The 21,924-nt window shown below is 37.1% G+C and overlaps 1 protein-coding gene across 9 annotated transcripts in view; it reads left to right on the top strand.

The window, feature by feature from the left end:
• CEP170 (centrosomal protein 170) overlaps positions 1-21,924 on the top strand; it is a 107,469-nt gene that overhangs the window by 70,395 nt on the left and 15,150 nt on the right. For 5 of the 9 annotated variants that reach the window (XM_075089377.1, XM_075089379.1, XM_075089383.1 and 2 more), the window contains 4 exons: positions 4,413-4,539; positions 9,991-11,820; positions 16,176-16,226; positions 17,833-18,067. In XM_075089377.1, coding sequence (XP_074945478.1) covers positions 4,413-4,539; positions 9,991-11,820; positions 16,176-16,226; positions 17,833-18,067 — 2,243 coding nt within the window. The remainder of the gene's footprint in view (positions 1-4,412; positions 4,540-9,990; positions 11,821-16,175; positions 16,227-17,832; positions 18,068-21,924) is intronic. The other 4 variants (XM_075089381.1, XM_075089382.1, XM_075089384.1 and 1 more) reach the window with 3 other exon arrangements.

The raw sequence follows: 21,924 nt of genomic DNA on the forward strand, positions 1-21,924 counted from the left end.
ACTACAGGCTTTTGGGCTATGACTTAGCCATCCAGCTTCCATTTAATTTTCAGTGGCCAGTTATCTATGCTAACCACAGTTCTTAAATAATGTACATGTTTTACCAACATTGTCCTTGGTGTGCCTCTTATGGACATACCTGTCTCTTGTTTGGTTTGTGGGGGTTTTTTTAAAATGTTTTGTTTAGACTGCACACAGTCAGAAACCTGGTTCTGCATCTGCAGGGTCATCAGTGACGTTGACTACAATGTTCCTTTCCCTGTTTTGAATGCCCATTTCATGTCTTTCCCACTGGAGGTAAAATGAATAACACCACTGACATTCTGAACAGTGAATAACTTTCTTCGTGTAAATATTTACTATATTGCTTCTTAGAAGTGGAGAACTGTTGTGTATTTAGAGGCTGTGTTTCCTTTTGTTTGTTCTAATTATACTAATTTCCTGCCCTTCTGTAGAGCAAACTATTCAGTCTGAAGTTTGATGTTTGCTTTTTGTTTGACTTTAGATGCTATACTGCATGATTGTGTCACCAAAGTCATATGGCTGTGAAAAGGCAAACATGACCCTTGGATGCCCTGGAAAATGTATTGTCAGTAGAAAAGCAAAGCGTTGGCACCATGATAGAAAGTGTTGGTGAAACTTCCTCTGAAATACTGGCACTAGAACTGTTACCATTCTTGGTTAAGCAGGGTGACTAGAAGACTGGGGAAGGTACAAAGAGGTCTGCTCCGGTTATTAAGGGAATGGGGATTTACCTTACAAGAACAGATTGATACAATTCATTTAGTCTAGTAAAACAGTAGCTGAGATGGGTACAGCTGCTGGGTTTTGCTGTGTAAGTGGAGTAAATACAACAGAAGGAAAAAGAACTATTTCAGATAGATGTCAGGTCTGAAGACATTGGTTGTAAATAAAGTGAGCATGTAAATTTGAAAAAAGATCATCACCCTAGGAGGAATATGGTTCTGAAGTAGGTAGAAGGGGGAGGGACTAAAAGAACTGCTTTCAAAATGTCACTTCAACTTATGAAAGGATGGCATAATATGATTCTTACAACATGAGATGACTAGAGTATGTGTCTGAAAAGCGTTGTTGTTGTTGTTTTGCCTTTTTTTTTAATTCAGCTTGTTGAAATGTATTTAAAAAAACATTATTGTGCTCTGAAATGTCAAGTTTAGGAGATACTTCCAGGTGTCATGTGTGTGCTGTGGATTTTTTTCAGACACAGAGCCTGAAACCCTAAATCTTCAGGCTGAATAATAAGTCCACAGAAATCCATTGGTACATTTTCTGAAGATCTATTACTCCATGACCTTGCTGAGGTCAATTGTATGACAAGGTCAAGTGCCAGGTCTTGCGCTTGGGTCACAACAACCCCATGCAATGCCACAGGCTTGGGGATAGTGGCTGGAAAGCTGTCTAGTGGAGAAAGCCCTGGGGGTGCTGGTCAACAGCCGCCTGAACATGAGCCAGCAGTGTGGCCAAGAAGGCCAACAGCATCCTGGCTTGTATCAGGACTAGTGTGGCCAGCAGGAGTGGGGCAGTGATTTTGCCCCTGTGCTTGGCACTGGTGAGGCCGCACCTCGAGTACTGTGTGCAGTTTTGGGCCCCTCACTACAAAGGGCAATGAAGCTGGTGAAGGGTCTAGAGAACAAGTCTTACGAGGAGCAGCTGAGGGAGCTGGGGTTGTTTAGTCTGGAGAAGGCAAGGCTGAGGGGAGACCTTATCACTCTCTACAGCTACCTGAAAGGAGGTTGTAGCGAGGTGGGTGTTGGTCTCTTCTCCCAAGTTACTAGCAATAGAATGAGAGGAAACGGTTTCAAGCTGCATCAGGGGAGGTTTAGATTGGATGTTAGAAAAAACTTTCTTAACTGAAAGAGTGGACAGGCATTGGAACAGGCTGCCCAGAGAGGTGGTGGGGTCACCATGCCTGGACGTGTTCAAAAAACATATAGGCGTGGCACTTCAGGAGATGGTTTAGGAAGCATGGTGGTGTTGGGTTGATGGTTGGACTTGATGATCCTAGAGGTCTTTTCCAACCTTAATGAGTCTATGATTCTATGAATTTAGTTTGTATATGTAATAAGCATAAAGGAAAGCAGATTTAACATGACGTTAAAAGGCTGGTACCTCTTGTGTAAACCCGGCTTTTCTGAAAGACTAGGAAATTCCTTTTGGTGTTCAAGGAATTTGGAGGATTGCTTACCTGAGAGCCCGTAAGATGCAAATTGATATGGATTATAGGAAGAACATTAGGATAACTGAATATGACTTCTTTTTAATGTGTGTTTTATAAACCTCTCACCTTTTGGATGTGCTTAAACCACTATCAAAAGAAACTGCTTTTCATGGCTTTGTTTTTGCTTGTGTATACAGAGTTGGCAAAACGCACATTTACATCCACTGCTATGTAAAAAAATATTTTTTGGCAGTGTAATTACTTGCAGAGAAAAGGAATTTATCATGTTGCTTTACTATAGTTTATCTGCAGAGTCTTAATATATTTCTCTGTTGTGAAGTGGAATCCAGATTTCTGATACATATCATACCTGTATTTCTGGAGTTAGGGGATACACAAGGAAATAGTTGGAGATTTCTGTAGCAAAGATGATTGGGACGTCTGTCATATTTGGGTTTGGCTGTAACTAATTCTTTTGTTAAAGATGGAAGTTCACTAGTACAGACAGGAAATACAGAAAAGAAAGTTTAGAGATATGAAAGAAAAATGAGGCTTCAGCAGTAGTTGTCAATGCATAAATGCTGCATATTTTTGCATGGAGTTCTTGTAATATTCTTTCTGGCACCCTTGGCCTTGCATTGTGTTCAGAAATGCCCATAAATAATGGAAACGCTGAAATGCCTTCTTTTCCTGTTATTAGACTTGAATTTTATAACATTTTCATTCTAAGAAATTAATTCATAGTGTGGAAATTTGTATAATAGTTCAAGCATTGGTGCATCTCTGACTTATTACATTAATAATATTCTGACAGATTTGTGATGTTGCAGTTGCTTGCATTAATTAGGGCCATTCATTTAATCAGGAGAAATTCAAGATCATAAATTCAAGTCTTCTCTAATGTCTAAGTAACTTTTCATTTGAAAGAAGTCATCATACACTAGATGACATTGTTCACCGTTCCATTTCTGCTAAATAAATTTTATAAAATTTATGGAGTTGGCTCCTGGTCAGAGACTGGAATCCCAGGGTGGCCAGGGCATTAGGCAAAAACCAGTGTTTTGAATAGAAGTGCCAAGATTTGAACAGTAGCAGAGCTTCAGCTAACCTTTGAAATAGCTCCTGCAAGTTTCCTTACTAAGGAGATCACTGGTGTCTCCATGTCCTTCCCACCTCTTTTGTTGATCTTGAATTGTGGTTTCTCGTTTGACTTGCCTGTGGTTATGTAACTCCTTGGGAACTTTAGTCAGTGACTTCTGTGATTTGCAGTCCTTTGTCTTTTGAATCCAGTAAATTAGACTATGTAAACTTCTGCAAAGTCTTTGATATGTACAGCCTGTGCATGTATGTGCACAGGTATATGCATCGACGGTTGCCTGCTGTCTTTTTTTGGACATGGAAGCAAGAGAGACTATAATATCTTGGATAAAACAGTAACACTGCATTATATTTGGAAATCAGTCCTGGAAAAAAATACTAAAGTTACTATAACAACGCAAGAAGATGGTTTCATTTTATATTTACCTGTTTTACATTTTTAAAATGTTCAAGGTTTCAAAAGGCTTACCATCAAGAAAATTAATTTCCTTTCTAGGTCGGCTGCAAAAAATGATCAGATACTAAATATGTCAACTTCACTGTTACCCAGCAGGATGGTTTAAAACTAACCTTTGCTTCTCTTTTTTTTTTTTTTAGTTTAGGCCAAACAAAAATAATCTCATCTTCCTTTCCTTTCCATCACAAGTTATCTTGCTCTTTCAGTCTTTAAGATAGTCTTTCTGTAATGAAGCAAACAGAGTATTTCGACTGGACAAGAGGGTCTTCTAAACTGGTGAAATCACCTTCTTGTCTTCCTGAAGTGTGTTTTCAATTTTTGAACATACACACACCCTCACACCCCATGTTTTTCTCCTGCTGTTCTGAACTGAGGACTGAAATAACTTGGTTTTAAAATTAGCGTATGTTCTAATATATTTTATATAGGTTCTGATGTTTAAAAGTTCACTGCACTAGGAAATGCTGATTGTTCTTTACTGATTCTGCAACTGTATAGATTTTGTTTGTTTGTTTGCCATTCTAGAGCTGGTAACTGTAAAATGTATTGAGGTAAACTCCTTTTTGAACTTCCTCCAGGAAAATAGTGTCCGATGTCTCTATTCGGGAAAAACCTGGGAAGAGGACATGCTTTATATCAAACAGTTGTCATTTTTTTTCTGCTTTTTTTCTTACTTAGGAAGGTTCTACTGCCCCTGGAAGTAAACGTTGGGTATCACAGTGGGCCAGTTTGGCTGCTAACCACACACATCATGACCAAGATGACATCAGATTGGAGTCATCTGTGCCTACTCCATTAGAAAACGGTATTAAAAGCTTTTCTTGTTGTAATAGTTTCTGCTGAAGAAATCTGTGAAATAGAGAAAAGAGTGATTATGTACCTACCTGAGTAGCTTTCTTACTCTTAGTTCCTCATCTTCACCTGAAATTCTTTCGTGTTGTTGAGAAGAAACAGCATAAAAACAAGCTCAAGAGTAGTGTTGTTTGGAGAGTGCCAATATTAAACTGAATGTTGCTAAAACAAAAAAATATAAAAACTGTCCAATATTAAAGAAACTTTCACTTGAATGCAGTTTGGGTTGATCTGCATAGTGTATGCCCTCACATCTTTCTCAGTACTGGCCCCAAATCGGAGTTTAATGGATTGATTGTTAAACAGTCTGACCTGAGACGTCATTAATCAGTCATTATCCAGCTGAAGCATAGCATACTTCTTTATCTTGGAAATATACAAAACCTTCTATGTTTCTCAAACATCACAGAAACCTTCTCCTCAGCAATCAACAACTTCTTCCCCGTTCTTGTGAGTGCCATATGTTCAGCCTGCATCTCTCCTTTAACTATTCATGTTTCTTATTTTAAATGGTTTGTTCTTTAAGACCTACACTCTTGACCATAAAGAAGTTGCTTATCTTACTTTACTTCTCTGCTGTTTTCCTTCTCTCAATTTCAACTTAGAGATGATGATTTAACACAGAATTCTAGTGTAATTTTTATGCTGATACTTCTGTATTGAGGTGCAGTGAATGTAACTCTTCCTTATAAAATTGACTGGTAGCTACAAAGGGATGTTGTGTTAATGAATGCTTCATATTCTGATGGTGATATGCTGTTTAGTGGTCAAGAATTAATTAATTATCTGTCTACTACTTGAGATATGTTTTTGTCCTGCAATTCCAGCATTTCCTCTTATTCCATCTGAGTTTGAAATTTTCAGCATTAAAGAAAGTTTAAAAGATCAGGGAAAAAATATGTTTTAGGAGTAGAAATGCTTTTCTGTGTACACCACTTCTGAACATACACTACCATCTACAGAGCATGTCTGATAACCTCTTGTTAGACATTGGTGAGTAGAATAATTATTTTTTCTATAGTTTTGAGCATTTTTAGGTGGCTGTTTTTCCCCAAAAGTTACATTCACAAGTGTAATGTGTGTTCTCTACTTTTTTGTTATAGCTGCTGGCTTTCTTCAGATTTTCAAAGATCAAAGTCTGTTACAATTTCAGAGCAAGCTACGTCTTTGACCTATAAGTCAGTCTCTCAGAAGACTGCATTTTCAACTGATAAAACCAAGTCTTTAATGCTTTCAGAGTGGAGCCCTGTGATTCTCTCCCTGCTTGGACTGCAAACCTGGTCCCAGCACTCTACCCAGCAGTCAGGCCCTCTACAGAAAAAAAAAATTACCTATTACTAAGTTCTTTAGTTTTTTTACTGGTTTTCACCACCACCACCACCACCACCACCTTGGGTCCTCAGACCAGTGGGAAAATGCAGTGACAGAGATTTCTCTGAAGTGTATTATCTATTCCATGTGACGTATATTAAAAAAAAAAAAAAATAGCGGGGCAAAAATCTGATAAATATATTGTCCAGATTCTTCTGCCCAAATTTTAGGTTTCTTAGTAAGTTTAGATAACTCCCTTTGTTCTTGTCCCAGGTTAGATGAACAGAACCATTGTCTGAACTGCTCAGCCTTGAATCCTGTAGGCGATAATTGTATTTTTTTTTTTCTTACAAATTCCCTCTCTCTCTCTTACAACACCTTGACTTAGTTGCAACTAATATATGCATTTCCTAAGTGGATTTGTGTTGGGTTTATTTTACTGCCCTCAGATTTTAGATAACGATAATAAATTAATTCTGATACTTTCTGTGTTCTTTATAGAGACTTTACCTGCACAATTTATTCTTTACTGGGTAAAAAGCCAGTTAGCTTCTTCACAAAAGAGTTAGCTTTTGTATTTAGCTCTGTATTATTCTGGTACAATGAAAGGAAGAGAAAGAACATGACTTTTAATTCTAAAGTTGAATAAATAACTTAACTGTTTTAAAAAGAAAGGTGAAACTGAAATATTATTGGCAGTTTCTTCCAAATGAAGCCACTGTTTTGTATTGATTAGTAATTGAATTTCTATTCAGGTTTGTATTCAGCAGATGAAAGTATGTGTGAGCATGTTTAATTAACTGGTTCGTCAAATACAGTTATTTTTCTGGTAATTTACTTTTTGAAGTAAATTGAAATTTTAAGTTTTAAAATCATAGAAAATGAGGCTGTTTATTAAAGTAAACAATAAAATACATTCCAACATCATACTCTCATTTTACTTTTTGGGGAATTGTACAAATAAATTTTGCTTTTGATGTTGTGTAATGCAAAGATTTGTATCAATGCATGGAAGAATTCTTACCAGTAACTGCTGCTTCTATAGTAGCTTTTCTACCCTTCATAGCGGCTGAACTTTGCATAGGATACTGAGATGGAAAGGGGAAGAATTAAATTATCTGATATACCTTGGACATACAATAGTGGAAATAGAGAAAAAATTTTGCACTACTTGGAAGGATCAGGTATACATACAGGGCACTTAAAGTCTTAGCTCCTGAGACTGATCCTTTGGGTGGTTAATCAGGGGGTTTGGTGGGGTTGGTTTGGTTTGGTTGTTTTTTGTATTGTTTTAAATTACCAGTTTCAGATGGGACACTAACTAGGATCTCCTTTGGAGAGATGGATGCTTCTTTTACCGTTATAAGAACTTGGTGACGTAATTGAAGCAACTACTGCACACTGCATACTCATACTGCAAGAATTCTAAAATTCTTAAGGAGAAATCCAGAAAGGATTCAAGCACCAAAAATGTACTGAAAACACAATTTGCTCTATATGTCCAAAGACCCATTACAAAATCTGTCTTGTTGGCTTAGATGCCTGTATTTTCTGTAGAAATCTTAGTAGTTCAACTTCACATAACAGGTATATAGCCAAAGACAGTGCTGAACAACTCCACACCTTTCTTCTACTAAAGACTGTTTGAAATTCACCAAGAAGCAAGCTACATGCCTAAATATGTATGAGATTTGATCTGGTAGGTATGTCTGAGAGAAGTCAATCCTCACAGATGGCAATCATATTGATTTTCATTGAACCTCCAGTTTTTTTATAATTTCCAAGAAAAATAGTCCAGGAATTAGAAAAATCTTGCTTAGATTTCAGGGATACTTTCTGCTTCTCAAATGAATGTCCTAACACAGATTATACAAAAAAAAGGTGTGAGTCATTTTGCATTCTTCATCAAAGGTGTGACACTGTGCAAAGAGAAAAGAAAGATTGAAGAGCTCAGATAGGAAGTAGCAGATATGTACATTTGTATACATACAGTATGATTGTTGATATTCAGTTAAGTGCTTAGAGAATTCTTGCAGAGAGGGAGGCCCTATACTCCAGTTTATATTCGTGCAGCAGCCAATGTTGGTGGCGAGCCTTGATGGAAAGATCCCAACAGGGTATGCAGAGCAGTTGTTTATAGATCTCTCCTAGTAAAAAGTTAATTGACAGATGTATGTTGGTAAGTATGTCACATTGTATTGCAACAACTGGCAAATGAACTTGCAAAAAGAATAATTTTCTATCCAAACATTCAAAGTCAGAGCAATTCATAGAGCAATTTGTATTATCTCTGAGTAATAAAGGTTTGTTTCTGACAGCACCACTGCTATGTTTGTTAAGTGGGCAAGGAGGGCACAGTCATCACTGGAAAAATAACATTTGGTTTCTAAAATGGGGGTATTCAGCATCGATGATTCCTTGCAACAGTTCATGGGATGGCCGTATTTTTTTACCTAAAGAACATTCTATATCCACTAAGTATTGAACGGAAGTGCTTTAGCAGTATTACAGCATTTTTTTGATGCTTTTAATACATTTTCTAGATACTTCTACACTGCTTTGGGTTAAAAGCGTTCTTTTTGCTCTCTCAGCCATAGTAAGTTCTTCATGAGTAGGGCTTTTCAATACTGCTGGAAGAATGTCTCCCAGCACTGCAGCCTATTCCTTGCGGGGATGTTTCATGGGTAGGCTGTAACCCCTTGGTGAGACAAGACCCTGAGCTGGGGAACAGGCAGATAGGTAGGAAGGAGGCAGATCTTACTCTCTTCAGTAGCTTTGAAATCTGGTGCTGAATATGTTTAGTAATGCAAGACTTGCTTTCCTCTCCCTGTTTCAATGGTTTGCTGATAAAACAGTGATTTGTTGTGTGCTATCTTAACCTACTGTGAGAGCATAAAAACTTTATGCTCATATATACGGTCCCTGTGTACACAACTGACTAAGAGAGTTTGATTTCAGTGAGACCATATCTCATGTAGCTCAAATTCTTGTAACTACGAAAACTTCCCTTTTTGTATGATAGCGATCTTAGCCCATATTATGGAACATATATACTGAAATTACAATGAAGCAGGAAAAAAAATGCCATAGTCTCTCTGCAAGAATGACACAAATGTTCATGAAGTATTCCCTTTTCCATTATACAGCGACAGAGTGTCCGCAAGGTAGTCATTAGCCCAAGATGACACACAAACAGGCAATTGTTCAATAACAACCAAAATTGTCCATGTTTGGGAAGAAATTCTGCCTGTTTGTAGCAGAGCAGTAGGAAAGGATGTTGTTCTGTCTTTGCACTCTTACCCTGCTTCTGAAATGACTTCGTCTTTTCCTGCAAGATGCTATTTTTAAGAAGCATGTTTTGGAAGATGGCTCTTTCTGTCCTGGTTACGTCTCTGCAGTAAACCAGAAATGGTTCATTGCAGTAATTCCGTTGCAACCTTTGAGACACTGCTTACATTAGACACACACTCTCTATCAGGACTTTGGATTGTGTAGAACGAACTGTTCTTTTGTGTGATACTCTTAACGTTAAACTTCTAGTAATACAGAAATTGTTTTATAAATATAATTTCTTCAATCAGGAGATAACTGTTCTAAATTATGTTAGTACATGATTTTGTTCAGGTTTTATTACAAAATGTAACGCAACATTGAAATGAAATAATGTAGCTAGTTATGTACAACTTATTGTACTTTGGAGGTAGTTAATGTAATTCACAGAGTTTCCACTCTGTAATAAGAGGAATGTTTCCACTCTTTCCTGTAAAGAGGAAATGATGCCTAATGAGAATAAGACAAGGAGTAATGGGCTAAACTCCAGCTCATGTTAAAGAATAAGAAAATTATTTTGAGAGTTACCCACCCAAATATCTTATAGGGATAGTCAAATCTCCATCAACTGAGATTTTTAAGAACTTGTTAAATGGTTTTAAGCATATATTTGTCCAAGTATAATTGATCCTGCCATAGAACAGAGAGATACAGTTCTATGTTGTTTTATTAGTCTTAATGCAGCCTTAAGAGTTTAATGTTTCTGTTTACCTTGCTATTGAATGGCTTCTCAGATTTTTAATGTTTTTTGGGTCATTTTTAGATGCAGACATCAGTGAGTCTGGTATTTCCGTTAGAAGCACTGGTTCAGCTGCTTCTATGACCAGCCAAGGCGAGCGAAAGAGGAGGACACTTCCACAGCTTCCCAATGAGGAGAAAGTGAATGAAAGCTCAAAAGCAAAAACTACATCTCATCAGAGATCAGAAATAGGTGAAAAGCAAGACACTGAACTTCAAGAGAAAGAAACTCCAGCTCGTGCCTCAGATACTGACAGCAGAAGTATAGCTAAATCAAGCAGAGCAATGAATGGTCTTTCACCCAAAGCTACTGGAGACAAAGTTTTTTCTTTCCCCAGTTCTTCCAGTAAAGAGAGAGTTGAAACTGTCAGAGAAACTTCTGTGGTGAAACAAGCTTTAGCAAAAATTCAACAACAAGAAAGAAAGGAGCAAGGACACTGGACACCGCCAAAATTATCCTCTACAAAACCTGCTGCAAACCAGGTTGAGAAAGGTAGGGAGGAGATTGCTACATCACCCAAAACTCTGGATAATCAAGACAAAGCTCATGGACATGTTACAGATAAAGCAGAAATGAAGTTGGCACAAAGTGAGGGGAAAAGAAGAAAAAATGAGGAAACTATTAAAGGACAAAGTCCTAAAGTGTCTGGAGGAGACAAAAAGGAACCTTCAAAACCATTAGTGAGGCAAGGTAGCTTTACTATTGATAAGCCTAGCACAAACATACCTATAGAACTTATTCCTCACATTAATAAGCAAAGTGGATCTGCTGCCCCTTTATCATCTGCAAACAGGATACGTGACAGAAGTGATTCAATGGACACTGATTCCAGTCTGGATACAACACTCATTTTAAAAGACACAGAAGCTGTAATGGCTTTCCTTGAAGCTAAATTACGTGAAGAAAATAAAACTGATGAAGGTCCTGAGACTCCTAGCTATAACAGAGATAATTCCATATCACCAGAATCAGATGTAGATACAGCCAGTACAATCAGTCTTGTTACTGGTGACACTGAAAGAAAATCCACGCAGAAGCGGAAGAGCTTTACAACCTTATATAAAGATAGATGTTCCTCTGGTTCCCCATCAAAGGATGTTTTAAAATCTTCTACAACAAGTGCCAGAGAAAAGATGGAAAAGAAAACCAAAACTCGATCTTCAGATGGTGGGTCTAGAGCTGATGCTCGCAAAACTGTGCAATCCAGTGGAAGAATGAGACAACCTTCAGTAGATTTGACAGATGATGATCAAACATCTAGCGTACCTCATTCTGCCATTTCTGATATCTTATCATCTGACCAGGAAACCTACTCTGGCAAATCACATGGAAGAGTTCCTTTTGCCTCAGCAGATGAACTTTTACATTCCAAAATGGAAGGAAAGTCAGCTAAATCAAAAACCTCTCCTGTTGCACTTGGGCAATCTAGTAAATCTACTACCCTTCCAAGACCTCGTCCTACAAGGACTTCTCTCTTGCGCAGAGCGCGGCTTGGTGAAGCCTCCGATAGTGAGCTAGCTGATGCTGATAAGGCTTCAGTGGCTTCCGAAGTGTCCACTACAAGTTCTACATCAAAACCTCCATCAGGGAGGAGAAGTATTTCCAGAATAGACTTACTTGCTCAGCCTCGCAGAACTCGACTTGGCTCTTTATCAGCTCGTAGTGATTCTGAAGCAACTATAACTAGAAGCACTGCCTCATCTCGTACCCCAGAAGCTATTATCAGAAGTGGTGCAAGGTTAACATCAGCAGCAGATAGTAGTAAAGTTTCTGCTAGAACTCGAGCCAATAGCATTTCTCGACTTTCAGATTCAAAATCCAAATCTTTGGCTTCAGCTCATAATTCTCCCTCAGGTATGTGAGATTATTTGAACTAGTCTTATACAATACTAGCTAGGTTTTCAAATGTTGACTTTTTGGTTTTTTTTTTTCAAGGAACAATTCTTATGAAACATTTGTTAAGTTTTAGTTGATTGCAGTCTTTCTCTTTGGAGTAAGAGGCTTCCTTGGCACTCTTTGGATTTCTTGTTTTTTAAATTGAAACCAGTAACAAAGAACTGCACTGAGGCATTCAGATGTGGCAGCACTGATAGGACAAAAACAGAGCAGAGATCTCTCTGCTCAAGTCATAGTAATAGAAGTTCAGAAGGTTAGCAGCACTTCTTACTACATAGAAGATAAAATATTTATTTGTAAGGTAAGCTTGTAAATATGCTGAACAGCAAGCGTTCCTTGAGGTATACCATGAGCATCTGTAGGATAATTATATTTATAATTTAATATTAGATTCCAGAACTACAAAAGTGAGATTTGTTTGATAAAAATAACAACTATGAAGTAACAAGTGGAAAAATGAAACACAAACACTACATAACTAAATATCATAAAGTTAAGTCATTTGTATTAAAAAGTTTGCCTTGCCTTCGAGTAGTTTCTGTTCTCTGTTCCAAATAATGACAATTTATGATTTCATCATGATTTCTAAATCATGTCAATCTTTTTTCGTGTGGTAGTTTCTTTACTATAGTATTATCTTATGTATGGAAGGAAAAATCCATACAGTTGATTAATTTTAACTTAGTATTCTGTCAGAATTTAACATAACACTTTAAGTGCAAGCAGCATGAAAGGCTGTTAGTTTTCTTCCAACAGCAATATTAAATAAACCAAAATTAAAATGTGGGAATTCTAACTAAGCCAACTTTCATGTGGAATGAATATCTAAAATTGATGTCCTCTTGCTAAGCTTTTTTTGTCACACTACCAGCTTGATCTTATTTGAAGCCAATCTACAACCTAACAAAAAATAGAGAATAGCTTCCAGTTTTTTGCGCTGCTACTGATATTATATATTCTCCTTTACTGCTTCCCATTCAGAGTTGATACAAACATCTGTGATACTTAAAATTTCCCACAGTCCTACTGCCCTTTTGTTGCTTGTGTATCATGAATGTACCTTCTTAGGATTCTAAGCAGTGTTTATTCCCCAGACAGGTACCTCTTGGCTGTGTCAGAAATTTCTGTAGAGATGGAAATGAGGTGTTCACTGAACTATAAAGTTAAATCTGTTTAGTGTTATGACAGGTGCCCGCAAAGATAAAAAAAAAAAAAAGGTGAAACTTCACTGAAAAACTCAGTCTTTCCTTGAAAGATAGCATTGGCAAAGTAGCATGTTTTCAATTTTAATCAAAGTTTTAAATTGATTTGTGCAGCCTGAAAGGTGGCAACATTAGGTCAAGGAAGAGTGTCAGCTAAGACTGCTTCGATATGTTTACTTTAATAATTAGCACTAGTTCACATGGTGATATGGCTGATTTTTGAAAAGGTAAACCCCAGATGTTACTTGTCACTTTGCTGCTTCTTGTGTTTTTCACAAAACTATATATGGATTTTGCATTTTGTGTCTGTGTGAACTATTGCATGCTTCTTAAACTTTTCCCAGGTTGCTGCATTGAAGTGGTTTGCTGCTTCTGTTCAGGGGAGTGGGTGTATCTTTCTCTTCCCAGTTTACTAGTCTATCATGGCCATCTTTGTTTAATGTTCATTTCATTTACCTGCATTACACAGTCAGAGTTCACTGTAGCTTTTATAAAATGTTCTGTTTGCAAGAGGGAAAAGATGCCATCTTCTCATGAGCTACCCCAACATAACAAGCTAGGTATTTTTAAAAGACCGTTGTTAGAAAAATCTGCAGTAGAAATAGCTTCTGTCATAAAAAGCTTTATCAGTTTATATATCAAAATCAGGGAGAAGCCTGAATCAACATTAAGGTGAAAATCTTAAAGCAATTAATAAAGCAGTCAGACACTTTCAAGACAAAATCATGGCTTAATAAATCAATCAAGTCTTGTTACTATGTAAGTAAAGAATATTATTACTACTTAGGATTTGGAGTTCTGAATTTTGTATCAGTAAGCTTATGGTATAATTTTTTTACTGGACTATTTGGAGTATACTTTAGGAAAATCTGAATTGCTTTGAAAGTCATGTAATCTTCTAGTATGTATAGGAGTGTGTATCTCTCTCTCTCTTGTATTATATATAGGCCTCTACTCAGTACATCCCCATTTTCCCGTTAGCATCTTATAAAACGATCCTAATAACTGCCCAACACATCAAGTTATTAATATTTATTATTTTATCCTTAGTTAAACATATATAAAACATCTTGAATAGAATGTGTTACATGTATGCAGTATATAAAAGCGGAACATAGGAGAAGCTTTTCGATCCAAAGTATATAATTCCTGAATTTAATTTTGTTTCTAGAAAAGTCAACAATTCACTTAATTTTAGCACTTTTGGAAACTACTAATGAAGTCCCTGACAAAAGTGCCTCAACTGCTTGATTGTGTTTTACTTCAGGCACGTTTAATCAAGGCATAACAGTGATGTATTTTCTTCTCTCCCTGTACCTAGAAAGACTGCAAAATGAATGATCGTTACCAATATAGAGTTTGGGGTTTGGGGTTTGTTGTTTTGGTTTGGGTTTTTTTTTCCTTTTACTAGAAGACTGGTTGGTATCAAAGTGTTAACAATATTCCATGGGTCTTCTCATCAGAGTTCAGTTAACGTTACCACACTGTAGACCGCTAAACACTGGCAGCAGAATTTTGCTTCTTAAATTCAGTCTACCAAAGAAAAAATTATTTCTGCACTTCCCAAATCTTTTTGAATGTTCAGACATACATGCCTGTAGAAAGGGGGCAAAAGAAGATGAACACACTGGATTTTTTTATTGTCTTGTACTTCATGTGGATGAATTGCAACATATAATAGTGTTAAAATTGTCAGAGCTGTCAGCAAGTCCATAATTTCAAGAATCTTTTTTTAATCCTTGATATAGTTAAGTATTGCTTATTTCTAAACAAAGGGACAAGCAGATAAATGGAATGTCTTCAATAAGAATTATCAGCATTAAAGTAATTACCAGGGTGTTTCTGTGGTAGGAAGCTTGGTAACTGATAACACTGTGAAGACATGTGAAGCTGAATTAGTAATTTTATAGCACAAGTGATGAAAGATTTAATCAAGGCACCGAATCATCAAACAGTAGAGTGTGATCAATAAAAACAGAGAAGACCAAAGACCTTTTTTTCACAATTGTGGAGGAAAATTGAAGGTGATGTTACAGAAAGAGCTATGTACTAGAAAAATGACCAACAGGATCAGACCTAATGCAAAAGTGCTAAGCTGCAACTGTAAAATTAAGCATGGAGTCAGAACAGAGAGACCTTGAGCAACTCGTTGTGTTTGGCAGCTCTGCTGGCTTGCTGACCTAGCTGTCATTGCAAATAACTCGCAGGTAGGTTGATCAAAGCTGTTGAGGTATCTCTTGGGAAGGAAAAAAAGGAGAGAAAACAACCCATATTAACTGCACTTCAGTAGTATTGCACTACTGAGCACCATATTTCAGGATCTTTGAAATGGATGAATCTTGAGAAGTCAATGAATCAATGAGTAGAGATTTTATAAGGGATATGCTTAATAAAGTCTGTCCTTAGATCTTAAAAGTGAGATTACGGTGTCCCAATCATTAAACTTGCCAGTTTAAGATTTTGTGAAGACATTATACTTCTCACAGAGTAGTCATCAAATTAGGTTTGATTATTTTAGCCAGTGTTTTGGAGGATTTTCCGGTTACTGCTACTGATATCCACAGTCTTTGGAGTCTGAGATAATTAATTAATTGCACAATAGCTTTCAGGAATCTACATAAACTACAATGACATTTTGGGGCTGCATAATTTATAAATTCTGTTAAAAGCATCTATGTGCAAAGGTATAACTAGCTTAATGGGAAATGTGCTTGGATATTGCTTGTCATGAATCATGAAACTTTGAGATTTTTACTGTTAAGCCTACATTGACTTTTCCCCCATATTAATGAGAAACCCACTGATAATATATAAATAAACAACACATTAAGGCCTTAAAATTTATTGGTCTTAAAAAATATAGAGGGGTTTTGTGGTACTGTGTAGACAGTTGTTATTGATATCATTTCAGTTCATATCTCTGAAATGTTTAAGCTTTTACAAAATTCAGTATTTCTAATTGAATGTATAATTTAAGAATCTTTTCCTAAAAAGTGTGGGTGGAAAAGAGGACCTAAGACTAATCTCATCGGTATCTTTTATTTAAGCAAATGCTTCTAATCTGAATGTTTTGATACGAATTAACATGATAAAACACTATTTTGTACACAGAGAAATCCAAGCTTCTCCCAGACCCAGATCCTGATGTTGAAACTTACAGTGGTAGAGTACTAGAAATCAAATCTGTTTCTGATATTTCACTTCTCATTCAATTTTTAGTTTTTAAATATATAATAAGATATGCTCATTGTACAGTGCTGAGTTGCTGGACTAGCTCACTTGAGAGATTTTAAGATAAATTGTATATTTATTTTGATGCATATAATTTGAACCGGGACGAAGAATTTAAACAAAATTTGATGATAAAATGTGGGCCCAACTCATAAAGCTCTTTGGACGTCAGTCACGCATTGCTTGCATGCTATTGGTGGGGAAATGTGCTTTTTCTGCTTATGTTCTACTTCCCTAAGATAAAAACAAGTTTGAAACCTCTAAAAAGAGAACAGTAAGTGACTGGAGAGACGTTTTTATTTTCTTCAATAAAGTTAGAATGTTAAAAAAAAATTAGTAGAACTGGACGTGATTTGAAGCCCACGTTTAAACCTGAAAAAAATTACACATTATTTTTGTTTTCAGCGATAAAGAATGCATTGTTGATAAGAGGGAAGGGATGTAAGCTTATACACCAATGTCATATTCTACACACTGCTATTTTTGAGAACATTATACAAATCTTTTCTCAACTAAAAATTGCTTTCATCATTTGTTACTTAAATTCATATATACTTCATTGGTAATGTTTTTTTATCAGTTCCAGGAGAAATCATTATTACTTCTTGCATTTTTCGTATACTAAAACCAATATACATTACTTGAATCTATTGTTTTTACATTACTAAGAGGTGATCACACACTTCTTAAAATTTCTAGGGTAATTATGGAGCCTCATGAATATCCCTGAGTCTGGAGGACTGAATCCCCTGCAAGAATTTAGCAGGTTGTTGTCATGAGCATTCCTTTACACTTAGTGATATCTCTTCCTGCTGGGAATGTTTGAGGACAGCATATCTGAAATGCATTTTCTAAACTTTGGTAATTCATAGGGGGATGAGAGCCTCCTACCTAGTTTCAGTACTCTTACACTTCAGGCTGTCTTCAGCAACATGGCTGTATACGCTCGCTCTATGTGCTACATGTGAGAATATATGCTTTTTGCTCTGAGGCTGCTGTTTTTGTAGATGTGCCGCCAATTTTTAGAACACAGTATTAATATTAACATTTTTTCTGTGCTAAATACATAATGCATCGTCTAGGATTTTTATGCTTTCGTTAGTAGGCATGTATTCCAGGCTTGGTGCCAGCTCCGCCCTTCCTTCATGTCTCTATATTTTTTGTGTATCACATAAACCTTGAATGAAACTTGGGAAAAAATCTGCAGAAAAAGTGCAATCTGACTATATACTTAAATGTTAATGAATTGGGCCCTTGTTTTGTAATACAGTTTTCTTGAGCTCATGTACAATTACTGGCTTTTTCATTTTATTTCACTCATCATTATACAAAGAGCATCCATTTTTGTTTTTATTAATATTTATTATTTAACAAGTTTTGTAGCTTTCTTTTTGAGATGTAGTAAAAAAACCTTTTGTGAGGTATCTGGGGATTGATAATGAATAGTTGTGTATTTTTGTGATGTTACTGAAATAATATTGTTTCTTCTTATTAAAGATGCAATAATAATTCTTTTTTAATAATTAAACTAATTTAGTAAGTGCAAGATGGAGGCGCTTTCCTACAGATTATGCTTCCACCTCAGAAGATGAATTCGGATCAAACCGTAATTCCCCTAAACATACCCGTCTACGTACCTCTCCAGCCCTGAAAACCACACGACTGCAGAGCAGTGGGACAGCAGCTCAAAGTAGCAATACATTCAAGCACAGAATAAAGGAACAGGAAGACTACATTCGTGACTGGACTGCTCACCGAGAAGAAATAGCAAGGTTGGTTTTAAAGGAGTGCCTCTAAAATAACAAAGATTTGTACCCAACCAGTTACACAGGCACATATATAGGAGAAAGGGAGCTATTGGATGTTCTGTGTCACTCTGCTCACCGTTTTCATTCACTAACTGAATGGGTACTTTAAAATTCTTCTAATGAGAGACTGGCACGCAGAACACTCGTGTTACCAGAACATCTCTTTCTAATGGACAATGATAGTCATTCCTGACTTTTGATAGCCAGATCCCAGAATGTGAGCTTCTGGTTGCATTAGTGGGACTTGCAGAGGTACTTTGTGTAGAACTCTTCATTGCTAATGGTGTACTTCCTGAGGCTGAAGTATATCTCATTTTGCACTTCCATTACATTTGTGTTGAGGTAATATTTCAGATCAACGCGTAGGTGACAGGGGGAAAAGTTATTTTGGCAATGTGAGAGGCCATATTCTCAATTTTTTGTTTATCTAGAAATTATTTCCTGTTAGATGTTTTATGATTTAAATCATATGTATTCACCAAAAAGTAATTTCTTTTGTTGCGAGTCCCTGACATTAGTATAGCAATTTCTCCATTATTGCTAAAAGCATTCTGCTTCAAGTGAACCAAGGTAATCAGTTCCGCATTCTGGTAACCAGTTATTTCCATATCATGCAATACCCAGGCAGTGAAAACTTCAAATAGCTTGCGCTAAATAAATAAAACTATGTAAATATATAACTGTTATTTAAAACTTAGATGCTGGTGTTCAGGTTCTGAACCTTTTCACAGAACTTAGTTTGGAAGCCTAAACAAGAAAAGTGGTTTCCTTTTAAAATTAATCTTAACGCTGTGGTCTCACAGATGTGAAGCACGGTCTTTTCGCTTAGTGTGATTAATTATTTTTTGTTTCATCTTCTCAGTAATATTTTTCAACATTTGTTCTTCTAGTGGCGTCTGTGCAAAGGGAGAATACTTAAAGGAGTCTGATAGCATCTTGATAAATGATGAAATAAACATCTTCAAAGGCATCTTCCTAAACCATCTTTTTTTTCAAGAATCTGAAGTTAGAGATGGATATAGGGAAGAATGTGTGTATATGGGGAAAAAACTTGAGGATAGCTGTAGCGTACTACTTCCTCCTTATAAAAAGTGAAACTTCGTGGTACATTTTGCTCATCTAGGAGAGGTTGACACTGGAAGTAACTGACAATTCAGTCTAAACTTATTTAATGGTTAGCTTTGCAGGTTTTTTCCTTCCCTTGGGCTTCTTACTGTTTATTTAGATACTGGTTTTAAAATTGTTTCGAAGGCTATGTACTTACCCGGCCTTTTTCAGCTTCTTTGTTTCCAGTGGAAGTGGTGAGAGGCTCAAATCTGTATTGCCAGATTTGTGATTGTGTGTAGAAATTTCACACAAGCTGCATTAAATGAGCATATTTAGGGTTAAGAAGGCTAACACTCAGGGCTGAGAAATGCCAGACTACTGTCACTTGTTGTCACTGCTTCCAACACCAGTTTCCTTCATTAGCCTCTGCTGAGCCCCCCTGCTCTAGGTCACTAGTTGATCCTTTTTGTGCCTCCGTATCTCTTTGTACTGATACACAGTATTGCTCTCCTGGTTTTAAATTTAACCTCTGTCCTTTCTAAGATAATTTTTGTTTCTGCTCCCTTTGCGTCGTGAACCATAGACTCCCCTCCATCATTGTCTACCCTGGCTTTTTTTCTTCCCAGCTCTCGGTCCAGCCTCTATGATGAGAGTCCCTTCAACTCTGTTTTGAGTTTTTAAGAAAGGAAAAGATAGTTACAGGTTCTCATTAAAATTGGTTTAGTTCTTTTTGTTGTTGTTGAATAACTGATTAGATTAGGCAGGTGTAAAGATAAGTATTAAATAAAATAAATGTGCAGCTGAAAGTAGTGTAGAGACTGTGTGGCAAACATTTCATTGTATCCCCATTACCATCGTATTGTATTTTAACTGGTGTCGTGGTTTAACCCCAGCTGGCAGCTAAGCACCACGCAGCCGCTCGCTCACTCCTCTCACAGTGGGATGGGGGAGAGAATCAGGAGAGTAAAAGTGAGAAAACTCATGGTTTGAGATAAAGACAGCTTAATAGGTAAAGCCAAAGCCATGTGCCATGAGCAAAGCAAAACAAGGAATTCATTCACTCCTTCCCACGGGCAGGCAGGTGTTCAGCCATCTCCAGGGAAACAGGGCTCCATGACATGTAACAGTTACTTGGGAAGACAAACGCCATCACTCCCAATGTCTCCCTCTTCCTTCTTCTTCCCCCAACTTTATATACTGAGCATGATGTCGTACGGCATGGAGTATCCCGTGGGTCAGCTGGGGTCAGCTGTCCCGGCTGTGCCCCATCCCGGCTTCTTGTGCACCCGGCAGAGCACGGGGAGCTGAAAAAGTCCTTGACCAGTGTAAGCACTACTTAGCAACAACCAAAACATCAATGTGTTACCAAGATTATTCTCCTATTAAATCCAGAACATGACACTTTCCCAGCTAATAGGAAGAAAATTAACTCTATCCCAGCCGAAACCAGGACAGCTGGTCTTCCAAGACTGACCCAGCTTGCACTTTTCACAGACTCTACAATTAGAAGATGTTAATAAAACTGAAAATTGGAAAAAGAAGTGTTTAAAAAAGCTTAATGGAATAACTAAATTTTATTTTAAATCCCTTTGGCCTGGAGGGGAATATACACCTTCAGAATAACAGGAGCTTCATATATATTTTATTTAAGGATTTTAAAGTATTACAAAATAAACTGACCCAATGTAGGAAGTGTGACATAATAGACTAAGCATAAAAATGTTTTTGGTAATCCATCAGTTCAGCACCAAAATTTGTCCCAGAAATTCAAATGTGATTATTAGCAACTACTTTAAGAAAAAAAGTGATGTGGTTGTGTGAAACAAAGGAAGTGGGTGCTCTAGTATTCCTACCACCTACAATATTGGTTCAAACCTTGGCGTTTTAGTGCTATATATGTATAAGAACACCAAATATTAATTAAAATTGACCAAAAAAATGTAGTAATTAGGTTAAATTAATCAATGTAATAGGCACTTAGCGTATTTTCATTTATTAAAATGAGCAATTGACTTGGTTTCTGCTTTAGTGTTCCACTCTTTGATAGTTTGAACTCAAGTATTGTCTTGAGTGGTCCCGGGAAATTGCTGCATATTCTTCTACAGCTTTATCCCAATTACATGTGTATCTATGCTGCAAAAGGTTGTAATTTGTTGCAGAGAGCTGATGGTTAGCCACAAAATCATGTTGAAATTTGGCTGGAAATTTACTTATGTTTGCTGTTCTAGTTTAAATTCTCTTGACTCAGTCCAGGTGAGTGAACTTAGGTCACTGTCTCTAGGTCAATGGTGTCCATTCTTTTTGACTTGAAGACAAAGTGAAAATATAGAGCAGAAAGAAGCTCACCTTTAACAAGCACTGGCCGGCACAGTGTGCATCACTGTCACGTGGCTGTGCAACTTCCTCCACTTAAGTGGCCGGTGCTGCTGTTCACAGAGTCCTTGGTGGTGCAGAATTAGTCCTGTTGACTTCTGTGCCTTCAGTTCTCTCAGAAGTATGAAAGGGGATCACTTGGTGGGCTGCTCTGAATTCTAGGTCTTCTGAAATACTTGATCAAAGCTGGAGATTCAAGGTGCCATAGTTAGTAGGGGGCTTTTAGCTTTTGCTTTGGTTTTAGGGTTTTTTCCCCCTCCTTCTTTTGGGTTGTCCCGGGGACAAGTAGCACAAGCAAAGCTAGGCAAGCTTCTTCCCTGTGCTGAGCAGAACACAGAGGAGAGCTACTTTTTGATGTCGCGGATCAGAAGAAAGGGAAAGGAATCTTCAGCTGAGAACTC

Source organism: Phalacrocorax aristotelis, chromosome 3 (assembly GCF_949628215.1).
Source record: "Phalacrocorax aristotelis chromosome 3, bGulAri2.1, whole genome shotgun sequence".
Classification (NCBI taxonomy): Eukaryota; Metazoa; Chordata; class Aves; order Suliformes; family Phalacrocoracidae; genus Phalacrocorax; species Phalacrocorax aristotelis.